Source organism: Amphiprion ocellaris, chromosome 14 (assembly GCF_022539595.1).
Source record: "Amphiprion ocellaris isolate individual 3 ecotype Okinawa chromosome 14, ASM2253959v1, whole genome shotgun sequence".
NCBI lineage: Eukaryota > Metazoa > Chordata > Actinopteri > Pomacentridae > Amphiprion > Amphiprion ocellaris.
The window spans coordinates 30,027,794-30,040,223 of record NC_072779.1 but is presented as its reverse complement, the minus strand read 5'-3'; the positions used below and the strand labels follow the sequence as shown (position 1 = coordinate 30,040,223).

General features: G+C 40.1%; 1 protein-coding gene across 2 annotated transcripts in view; it reads left to right on the top strand.

Moving 5' to 3' along the window:
* The window catches only part of doc2b (double C2-like domains, beta), a 203,995-nt gene extending 191,867 nt beyond the window's left edge, over positions 1-12,128 (top strand). For both annotated transcript variants that reach the window (XM_055017076.1, XM_055017075.1), the window contains 3 exons: positions 2,602-2,683; positions 4,535-4,631; positions 6,589-12,128. In XM_055017076.1, the coding sequence (XP_054873051.1) occupies positions 2,602-2,683; positions 4,535-4,631; positions 6,589-6,722 (313 nt within the window). In that variant the 3' untranslated portion in view covers positions 6,723-12,128. The remainder of the gene's footprint in view (positions 1-2,601; positions 2,684-4,534; positions 4,632-6,588) is intronic.
* The last annotated feature ends 302 nt before the right edge of the window (positions 12,129-12,430 follow it).

Here is a 12,430-nt window from a genome sequence, read left to right as displayed (position 1 = left end):
GACGACTGTAACTGCGATGAAATACATCCAAAACGTTGCCCCAAAAAACTGCCAAACATACAGAGGTGCTAAACGGCTTCCACTGGGTGTAGAGATAACTACGAGCTGCCTTTTGCATCATTTATGAAGGCAGAATAGAAACAAAGGTCTAACCTTCACACACACAAACACACACACTGTCTGTACATTCATAAACACACAGTGTATGCATGACTCCCAAAGCAGCAGTGCCTCTAAGAATCTGTTTTCACAGCTGACTCACTGACTGCAGGGAATACAAACTGATGCTAGAAGCAAATTAAAACTGAATTAAAGACAGCTCAGTTGCGTTTGTTCAGTTTAGAAGATTATGCATTGTTCAAAACTACATTTAATCAAGTTGTCTTTTCCTTCAGAGAAGTCAATACAACACTCATTTAGAATTCCAGAGAATGATATTTATTTAAGCATCGTTTTAAGAAATGGCTTAATGGGAACCAACAATATTGACACTGATGGTTCTCTTTTTTTTAGCTTTAGCAAGATTATACTCAATATATACGTCTTAGAGTGTATACTGCTGTATTTAACCCTGTGAACCCCATGCAGTTTCAAAGAATTTTTTGCTCCTGTCACATTTTCACTCACTGTTGGCTCATTTTTCAAAATCCTGTACCTCTAAGGAAACAACACAACCACGACTAGAGGTATTTTGTGTAGTATACCAAAATTATAATGCCATGAATCCTAAAAAATAAAAACAAAAAAAAAAAGGCGAATTTCTTGCCTTATTTCATTTACTAAAAAATAAAACCTGGACTCAACTTGCACAACTTTTTTCCTGCCAGTGCTCCCAGGTGTTGTCAATATCTGTAAAAGCTACTGAAATCTTTACATTTTTAATCTGTTTTTATACTCGTCTCCTATCTGCTCTGTGTAAACACATCCTGCAGTTCAACCGAAAAGTCCCTGATTTTTGGTTAAATGACTGTGGGCAGCACCTGACTCACTAAAAGCTTCACATTTCCGCTGAGGAGCACAGAATGTATAGCTTTTCACAGAACCAGGTTATTACAAAAGGTTCATTTTTACTTAATTTTTAACTGAGATTTTGATGAAACATTATGATTGTAAGCTTAGTTGTGGTTAATTTCCCAGACAGTCACAGATGAGTAGTTCAAGGACTGTTGAAAAGTGGAAAATCCTAAACAATTCTTGTATTTTTAAACTTTCTGGCTCGAACAAATTAAGCAATTTTGGTGATATTTTAAAGATAACATGACTTTCAAACCAGCCTGGTTTAGAAAGGTTAACTTTTCTAAACTGTATATGTTCTTCTTTATCTCTGCTTGCTTTTAGAATGTTGATTGATTTAATCATTGTATATATTTTTGCTTTAACTATTAAGTATGGAAGCTTAACTGCAGCAAGTGAAATGACTGACAATAACATTAAATCTTTTTGGCAAACTGGGGTACATTTAAACTTAATTGAATGTTGTTTTGTGTATATACATTTTCCCCCTTTTTAAAATAATTTAATTTTAACGTTGAAATTGAAAAATATATATAGGCTACACATAGTCAGGTTGTATTTATGTTGCAGGCTTTACAATTCATATACTCTCAGTTGCCAGTTCATCTAATTAAAGCCAATAAAGTTTAATACAGCAGCACAGTAAATCCTAAATGTGTAATGTTCTGTTTTTGTGGAGAGTGTTTCTGAGAGCTGGTGATTCATCGAGCTGCACTGGACTATTTTTACATGTATGAATCAGTTTAACAGCATATGTTTCAACAATGCTCTAAATTACAGCCTGCAAAATGACCAAACATTAAGTCAAAACCTTTCAGAAATGGTGTAAATCAGCACTAACCATAACTTAGATAAAAGTAGGAGTTATTGGTTTACTTTTTGCAAAGTGTACCTAATAAACTGGCACCTGAGTGTCATAAACTATGACCCCAAATGCTCCTCAAATCATTAAAACAAAGGACAGTGACCAGAACGAGTAGCCGACATCCTGATGGAGCAGGAGTCGCCTTTTAAGAGCATAAAAATTCAAATATCATGCTGACAAGTTGAGATTAAGGGTTTAAATGGGCTCCATGCTGGAGGCCTGCGGTGAAGTGATGCAGCTGGAGGATCCACTGACTCTGGAAACGCCTTGTTGTTATGACTTTAGGTGTGTTCAAGTCTGTAATCTCATCCAAGAAAAACTAAGCTGGAAAATTCTCATTGTTAAACCAAGCATGTGGCGGACATCAGACCTGATAGAGAAGGACAGCAGCATCTACTAACCACAGGAAATGTCTATTAAATCAGATAAAGTAGTAATTCAGAGTGTGTGCTGTGAAGTAATGCAGATGTATGGTTGAACGTAGGGCAGTACCAGAGCACCCCCTGGAGGACAGAACAATATAACAGCCAGGAAATGCACAGTGTGATGCCTTTGCTTTGTTCTGTGAGGCTTTATATCACTGATAAGGGTTTGAAATGACGCCTTGGCATCGCGCCAGTCTTCAGAGATGTGTGGCATTTTCATTTTTTGCTGTTTCATCCTCCAAAATAGGCGGCAGGGAAAGCTTGCACTGTTAAGTCTTCCTCCCTGCTCTTCCTCAGGTACCTGAAGCCCGACGAGAACAAAAAGTCAAAGCACAAGACGGCCGTGAAGAAGAAGACTCTCAATCCCGAGTTCAACGAGGTAAAATGAAAGCCACAGCACCTGAGTTGAGTGTTTATTCAGTGACTTTCTGTGGTGAGGCCACCCAGCTGTCGGACTGACAAGACGGACGTTTTTCTTAATTCACAACCAGATGACTTTTAGAAAGCTGTCCCTAGATGAAGGTAGAATATGTCGTTACAGTCCTGCTCAGCCAAACAGTAGCTCCAGTGGAACCTCATTTCATTTCCTCTCATCGCTGGAAATCTTTGATGTTTCCCATCAAAGATTAGGACGGTGACGTGTTGATGAAACAGCTATGAAAGCAAGTGTCAGAATACAACTTGTAGTCATCCTCTGATTCTTTAAAGGGCCCAGAAATGTATTTCCTGTCAGCTTCCCTCTTCCCTCATGAATGCATAGTTTTATTCTACCTGAGATGTTTCTGGTTTTGTCGTTTCTTTCAGGGGTGAAGTGAGCAGAACTTGATCCGTAATGGGTGACATTACATACATACAATTTCTACAATTCCATTTAGCAGACACTTCTGTCCAAGAGAGTAGATACAACACAAGCAAGGATCTAGTCATGAGAGCCATGAAACAAGTTTAAGTGTGATAATAGGACCGTGGTGCTTACAGGCAGTGTGGGATTTAACAAGAATTTTTTTTATTTTATTTTATACAGTCTGTCAAGTGCAAAGGTGTTCAATGAAGAGTTGGGCCTTCAGTCTTTTCTTAAAAACTACGTACATAGATACATACACTACCGTTCAAAAGTTTGGGGTCATCCAGACAATTTCATGTTTTCCATGAAAACTCACACTTTCATTCATGTGCTAATATAATTGCACAAGGGTTTTCTAGTCATCAATGAGCCTTTCAACCCCATTAGCTAACACAATGTAGCATTAGAACACAGGAGTGATGGTTGCTGGAAATGTTCCTCTGTACCCCTATGAGAGCTGCTCGGTCTCTCAGCTCCAGCACCTCCTCTGTAACCAGAACGATTGATTGCAAATTCTGTTGAATTTTAGAAATGCATTGCCTCTCTATGGTCTCTGAGGACCTGGCCTTGTTCTGCAGCAGGATGCCAAACATGTTTTCAAGGCTGAGCGGTCCTCTCGGTTCGTCGTGGCACAGGGCAGCTTGGCTCGGACGGATCGGCCTGTATACGAGCGGACATCGCCGGCCAAACATTCACGCAGGCCAGCCGCTTGACATTTCCTCTGACATTTTTTGCGCCCATATTCCTCCATCACCTCTTGGCCTTTCTGTCAGAGACGAGCAGTGGAGGCCTCCTGCATGTCAGGGCATCGATTCCATTAAGGCGGAGCAGCAACCTTGATTGAACCACAGATTGGAATGCAGAATAAAAGCTTCACACGGTGCAAATTGGTATCAGAACAAACTGCTTGTTTCATTAAGTGGAAGGCGGACTTTATTGATTACGCTGTCATTGTATTATAGCGCCGTCTCCTCCGTGCTCAGTCAAGACACTTTTGACACTTTACTGGAGGTGTGTCCTGGACTAATAAAAATGAGATGCAGTGTGTGGTGAATGATTACCAGAGACTGAGAGCAGATAGCGACTGTATTGTTTTGGGCTCCTACATAAAATTAAAACTCAATGAGGCGCTCCGAATTATGTGAATCAATTTCGGCGGGAATGAATGAAACAAATGTCAGCTGCATTCAGGATTGTAATGATAATTATGCTGAACCAAAACCATGCAAAGGAATGTTTTGTTGTGGAGGTAGTGAAGCAGAATCCACTCTTTTTCAACACCTTCAAGACTTTCAAACCCGCACTGTGTTAATCTGAATGGATGTAAATGTGATTATATGTGATCACATTCGAGGGAGCACTTATTGTCTGTTTTACTTCCTGCAGGAGTTCTGTTATGACATTAAATATGCAGACCTCACCAAAAAGACCTTGGAGGTGACCGTGTGGGACTACGACATCGGGAAGTCCAACGACTTCATAGGTAAGCACAGGTGGGCCGCCAGCTCTGGCTCCACAGACGATGAACAGGGGAGATAACGTGACAGATAGTCAACAGCTTCTGCGACACAACTGGCCTTCTGTCCAGCTGAGGCTGCCATCTGCCCGAACCTCTGCAAGCCTGGAGGCTACGAAACAAACCAGCACCGAGCCTCACGGGGGCCGTCCGGACTGTAGACATATTCTCATGATGCTTAAACCTGCTTCAAAGAGCTTCGTTTACAGTTAAAATTTACAGTAACAAGGAGGTTCAGAGTGTCACATTTTATCATGCGGATTTAAGTTCCAGGTCTTTCACGCGTTTGATTAATACATCTTTGAGAAATTTCTTTGGTGCTTAAGTAGGCAGGTACTTTATTGATCCCGAGGGAAATTCAAGAAAGCAGCAATATATTAAACATACAGAATATACAGAAATAAGATATAAGAGAAGAGCACACAGGGGATATAGAGATGTAAAAAAAATGAAGGCTTGATTATGTACAGAATGCATCTACTAAATCTAAAAGATTGTCTGGAGGGTGTTCATTATCCTCTTGCATGATGGATAGTTTATTACAAAACCATTTATCATTAATGTTAACAACTGTTGTCTTGATTATTTATTAGAGAGTGAAAACTTCTAAATCGTATTCTAGGAATTCTAAATAGTCGCTGTTCTAGAGCTTTCAGTGGAAACGTAGCTGCTCAACTTCCCTTTTTGTAAGAGCAGTTTCCAAGCTTTTTGTCCAAGCTGCCTTAAAGATCGGCATTAATAGTTCCTATTCTGACCTTTTTAAAGCTGGTGACCCCAAGTAGCTCATCTGATGCAATAAAAGGGCTACTGGACAACTTGAAATGGACCTACAGGGAATGTATTAACCCTCTGAACCACAGGCAGTTTCTGGGTGTTACATTTTTACTCACTGTTTTTCTCTGCAATATAAAGTCCTGCACCTCTGTGGAAAAACAGAATTCAGAAATGTTTTGTGTAATGTGGAATAACTGCCATGTCATTATTCATTAAAAATAAAAAAAAAGAAAAACAACACTAAATGTACAAAAATTGAAAACCTGGTATCAGCAGATTTTTCCATACTGGAAAAGAAAACAGTGACTCTAAATACTGTGTATATTTTACTGGCTACATTTTTAATTTGTTTACATGCTTACCTCCTCTCCGTTCTGTGTAAACACTGCCTGCAGTTCAGCCGAGAACTGCCTGAATTTTGACTGTTGGTCACAGCAGATTTGTTAGTGGCTTCACATTTGTGCTGAGAAATGCAGAATTTTAATTTTTTATTGTTTTACAAAATCTGGTAAATCAGACATGTAGAATAAAATGATTTAGATGAAAAATCGTTCTTTTAAGCTGGTATTTCCAGGGAACGGCACACCACAGATGATTAGTTTAAGGAGTGTCAGAAGGATTCAAATCTGAATTTTTGTTACGTAGCTGTTGGTCAAAAAAAAGTTTTCCAGTTACAGTAAACAGTTTATTTTTTGTAAACTTTTACTTCTCACTTTTAAATGAGACATAGAACAAATGTCATGGTGAGATATCATGATTTGAAGCTTAGACTCAAGAATTTCCTTTGGGATAAATAAAGTTTTATCTTGTTTTATCATATATTTTGCGTCACAGTTGAGTAGTTCAAGGACGAGAAAGTTGAAAATCCAATATTTCTTTCTGTTTTTACAATTTCTGGCTATAATAAATGGCCTTCCTTAAAAGACAACATGCCTTTCCAGATGATTTTCGGGGTTCAGAAGGTTAACCGATGCATTTACCATTAATAAACCTCCTCATAAAGGGTGCAACATCTTAAATGCCATGCCAGTGTTCAGTTTTTTTTTGTGCTGTTGTTAAGAGATTGTAATGATTTCCTAATGTGATACACTGTGAATCTCCTACACGAGCCTCAGCATGTGACTCACGCTGCCTTTGTGCCTCCTTCTAGGTGGTGTTTCTCTGGGCATCAATGCAAACGGAGAGAGGCTCAAGCACTGGTTTGACTGCCTCAAAAACAAAGACAAAAAAATTGAGCGCTGGCACACGTTGACCAATGAATTACCCGGTTCACTAAATGACTGAAGACCCTCTGAAGTCCTGTCGCCCAACCTGTTGACCCCAAACCGTCCTCGGCTGCACCGGAAAGGACTCCTGCCTTCTTTTTCCTAACTTGTCCTCCCAGCTCTTCTCTGGATTTTCCTCATGTTGGCCACCTGGGACACTCTTTTTGGGAATAAGTTTCCTCTTAACAGGGCTCAACAAAAAAAATATCCAAGTCTTGTGCTCAACTGCACACATAGAGTAGGGATTGCACAGCTGTCAGTTTATTTTCTTTATAGGAGAAATTAAATCAATATCATGAATGACGGGGATTGTTGTGTTGATTTTTAAGCTTTCTGGTGCAGATTTAAAAAAAGAGCAAATCCTTATCTGTGATGGGATCTTTTACAGCAGCTAAGTAATTCTCACCAATCCCCGAAACAGCACAAATAAGAAGCCCTCACATTGTCATCCTGATGGCTAAGAAGCAGAGCAGAACTTCAGGAGGTAAAATTATGGAGAAACTAACAAAGGATGTAGCAAATATTTCATATTGTACGGAAAAATGGAGTGGAATAGTTCTCATCTTCTCAGATAAACCTCCCATATTCAGCCGGGTTGACAGTAACGTTTAGTATTGCAGAGGAGCAGCTGAAGACAGGGATTAGCCACGCGTTGGAGGATGGTGCACTTAAATATGATTGTAACGCTGTTGGGGAGTGCAGGCCCCGTCGTCATTCACCCTTTATGCAACAGAACCAACAGCAAACAGTTTGTTTTTACAGATCTGGAGCATTTGTACATTTAGTTTGAGTCATTTGGCCAGATGTGGTTTGAGAAGAACCGTCCTTAAGATACAGTGCAAGTCAAGGCCTCGGCATGCTTCAGACTAACTGGGTTATATCCAAGAAAAACAGCTTCATTGATTGTTTCAGATACGTATGTTGGGTTATGTTCAAGTGGCTTCTAACTTTAGGGGTCAGGACTATGAAATCTTAGTTGATGATTAATAATTTGCCCTTTTCTGGTGATTTTTATACCTTTATTAGTTTTAGATTGGTGGTATTAGCACCTTTGACGCCTCCATCCAGGCCTTTTGCATCTTGGGCTAAAACAATGCAGAGGGAGGAGGCTGAGGCGGATGGATGGGTCAACAAATCATTAGACCTGAAATCCAGTTTCACTTCCTTCTAGCAGTGATGAGAGGCAGTAGCCGTGTTTCTATGATGTAAATGTATGTGTATTTCAAAGTATCACATTGGAAAAGGTTATTGGAAACAGCAAAATTTGAAAAAAATTTGCCTAATTTATTAGTTGTTTTTGAAGTTTTGGTAATTGAGCGAACGCACATATTGGAAGCTGGCAGCACTTTTTTTCCATTAAGTTGTGACCTAGTGAATATTTAACATTAACACAACTTACCAGCAGGTTTTTTTATTGTCTTTATCTCTGGATAGAATTTTATATGGACGATACTGACAATATAAATCATTTTTATAACTTCATCGATTGTAGACTTTTCATCTTTGAAGTTGTTTAGCAGTTGGCAGACAAGTGGACTCACAAAGTACGTACTGTTTCATGCAGTATACATACAATTGGGACGTACTACTTCATTATAATATTAGTTGATACTCGTGTGACACCATGATGTATATGATGTAACTGTGCAGAAAGGCTAAAAACCCATGCTGGCTTACGTATATATAGGCTACACTACTGTTCAAAAGTTTGGGGTCACTTAGAAATGCCCTTATTTTTGAAAGAAAAGCTATTTTTTCAATGAAGATAATATTAAATTAATCAGAAATACACGCTAGACATTGGTTATGCTGGAGATGGCTGATTTTTAATGGAATATCTCCATAGGGGTACAGAGGAACATTTCCAGCAACCATCACTCCTGTGTTCTAATGCTACATTGTGTTAGCTAATGGTGTTGAAAGGCTAATTGATGATTAGAAAACCCTTGTGCAGTTATGTTAGCACATGAATAAAAGTGTGAGTTTTCATGGAAAACATGAAATTGCTTAGGTGACCCCAAACTTTTGAACAGTAGTGTAGTATGAAAATATTAGTTTTGTAAAACACCCACAGTTCTGTCTCTGGTTATTACAGCTGTAAGTAGTGTAGGCTGTACTGCCACCTTCTATAAGTACAGAATGATGTGATGCTGATTTACCTCATATGAAATGGAGGTTTCACCGTGAGCAGAGATCACAGATCGCCTAAGTTCTATCAGATCTGAGTCAGATGTAACAGAATGTGAGTGTTTTTCTGTAACTTTCCGTACAGATAGAAGGCTACTGGAAGCCGTCCGACTTTCCTGCAGCTTTTCGTCTTCGCCCCCCGCTGCTGCCGCCGCCTGCACTCGTCCGCCTTCCAGACGAGGAGCAAGAGCTCATCTCGAACGAGACTGATCTCTTCCTCGAGGCATTTACGGCGGTGTGCACACACAAAAAAAAGTTACAGAGGAGTTCACAAAAAAGGAGCTCCGTTAACAGCCTCACTTTCATCACCTCTGCACAGCCGGTCAGATTCGAAAAGTTGCTAAACTTGTTGCACAGTGAGGAGACTTCAGATGCTGATCTACACTTTTAGAAGAACCAAAACCTACATGTGAGTCTTTGAGTTATAGTTTCCAGACAGATTTCCCCTGTTGCAACATTAGACAGATGTATTGTCTGACATAATGCTCCGTCCCGCTTTAATTATGTTCCCTACTTTCCCTGCCTTCAGACGAAGATAGAAAGCCAAACAGCCGACTGTGTTTACATCCTTTAACTCACTGTGATAGCTAGCAATGATCATGTCATGCAGAAAGGGTTTGGCTTTGTAAGACGTGATTGACTGACCTATGATTTCTGTGGAAGCACACGTCGAACACAGGGTTGCTATGGTTACTACATAGGCTCCAATAACCACTTACAGCCGCTTTATGAAATCAACACAACAATTTTGAAGCATACTGGGGCCTTGATGGGCAAAGTAAAATTAGCCATAAGATCTGAGAAGATGTTGATGCTCACCTGTATAGCCAGCAGGATGAGCAAACATCAGCTGACAGGAACTGAAAAAAAAAAAACAACACAAAAATGATCTTCTGCTCACTTACAGCAACAATCCACAACATTACAAACACAGATTCCCTGTGTGATCAATACAAGACACTGCAAGGCATCACAGCACCACCTACTTGGATAACTCACTGATTTTTTCAGTGCAGCCCCGAATCTGCAGAGCTGCCTAGTTTTCTGGCGTTCAGTCCGTTCAGTCCTCTCTTCAGGGTAGCTGGTTTCCCATATAGTCGCAGCGAAAAGGCTCTAGATAGCACACCCAGTGTGCATTTTAATACAACTGGGAGTTAAATCATGGGTGCTGTTTTCAATCAGCTACAAGTCTCTCTGTGGCTTCTTAAGAGGGAACGCTTGAACGATCAGGGGTTCAAACTCCAAGAACAAGATGAAATTTTCTTCCAAAAAAGGTCCGTGCAGGGTGAGTCCCGCCAAGTCAAAACTGAGGCGGAATCATGCGACGGCTGCTGCATTTCTGTGATTAGTCAAGATGGTTATGAGACTCTCATGGCGATTCTGAGGTTGTGTGGGGTCATTTCAGCACAGAGGCGGAAACGTTCACGGTCACCGCGCACAGCAGTCACTTCACCGTGTGGGGAAGCAGTGGAGAAAGCAGCTGTAATCACAGACGGAAAGAAGTTCAGTGGGTGACCTGCCACGGTGGAAAAACCACTCGTCCGACCGCAATGTCACATGATTAGGCAGCTCTGTAGTGTGTGCGCCTTTATTGTTTACAGAAAACTCAGAATTTCAGCTTGTAACGGGGATGTACCTGCTGTGTGTCAAAAAGGGCAGAATTTAAATTTTAAAAAGACCAGAACGTTTACGTCAACTACTTAAAAAAAAGGTTAATAACAAAAGCATGTATTGTTTACAACAGCCTACTCTTGCTGAAGTTTGCTGCTGAAAAAGGGCAAAAAAAACACGCCCTCGCTAAAGTCACTGCGATCGTTCAGTCGTACAACGCGAGCTTTGCTAAGACAGGCAGGGACGAGAAGGGCAGAATTTTTAATATACTAGCAGTGTATGTATATTGTTATGATGTTGTTGCATCTTTTTTTGTTTTTATTTAAATGTAAGCAGCTCCACTATTAATGTATCAAACAAGAATGTACATGTTTAACCCCTTCTATTTCCACGGTAAATCCTCTGAGAATGTGCTCCGTGTTGTTGATATCGTTCACATGTCGATGCTCTGTATTTCGAGCACACAAACACACACATATGTCTGGGAATAGAGACGGTTGAACCTGCGCCAGGCTACCAGGGGCTGCATTGCTCAAGTCATATTCTGAGATGGCTCAAATTTTACTTTGAATTATTAATGTTTTTCTTTCTTTCTTTTCAATAATTTATGTTAAAGTTTAATACCCCTAAATCCCCAGTGCAGTCCTGAAAACTTGAGTTGCCCTCATGGATCGGTAGGTTGGGATGCATGCCATGTATTTGTGATTTTATGAGTTTGATCGCGCTATGACCTTTTTCTGCATGCCACCCGACCACCACTCACCCACCTTTCTTGTAAATTTCCACCGTGCGTTGACTGGTAATGCCACACGAATCCGGCGACGATCAGGATTCCTGTCAGGCTCGTAATTCAGCTAACAGCTTTTTGTCGTCACCTCATCAGGCATGTTTGTTTCCAGGAGCATGTGTGACTGCCCATTTTGATAATTGCATCACTTGAACCCGCTAATTACCGCCGGTGGATCGTGAAAAACAGCCCTAATGTCCATTTGTTCTATTGTTTAACCTCCTTCACCTGTGGTTTCATTATCGACACAGTGTTGTTTGAATGATTAGATTCCTTTTTCGCACCACCTTCCGTTCACTTTTGAAGAAAATCAGATTTTGACAAGTGATATCGCACCTCCCAAAGCTGGGGCAATGAAATCTGTAATGCATCACTTCGGGCCTCACATCTCCGTTTCCTTTAAGTGTTAACAGCCTCTTCAGCCACATTGATTTTATGAGGCACAAACCGGCTGTTAAACATCGTTGGCATCTCAATATACTCCTCGACACAACAGTGATCCCTCTCACCGATGAATATGTAATGAATACAACCAACATGTGATTTTGATTTTGTAATCTGTCTGCCTTTGTATGCAAGCTCAATATTATGGAAAAAGAAAACATAACTGCATGCGTATGTTCTTGGTTTTGTCATGAGATGACTTTGCCTAATGTTTGATACTGTTTTCTGTATAAAAAAACAAGATATATGACTGTGGATGCTCTAAGATTATGCTATAAGTCAGTCTTTCTTCTGGACAACATTTTGTACCTTTGAACACTATCGCATTGCCTGTTTGGCTGCTGTATTGACTATCTGAAAGCGTGACTTGATGTGAATTAAAATCTTTCCTTTGTTGTTTTGGTTCCTTTTTAATACTCAGGCACTTGTTTTCTGGTTTGTTGAATGTATGACTATAAATGCATTGTCTCAAATTATATTTTAGTCCTAAGGCAAAAGGAAAAAATGTTGTGCTTTTCCTTATTTCTGTTGCCGCTTTTTTTTGCCCATTTCACTCTTAAAAGGTGCAGGTGAAGGTTCTGTAGCCCTCTGCTAATGCAAGATCGGTGTCATCACACAAGTTTATGTTGATGTCAACTACAGCACCTAAAAAATAGATAAAGTTTTTCCTTTCATTGCCTCTCATAATTGAATCATTG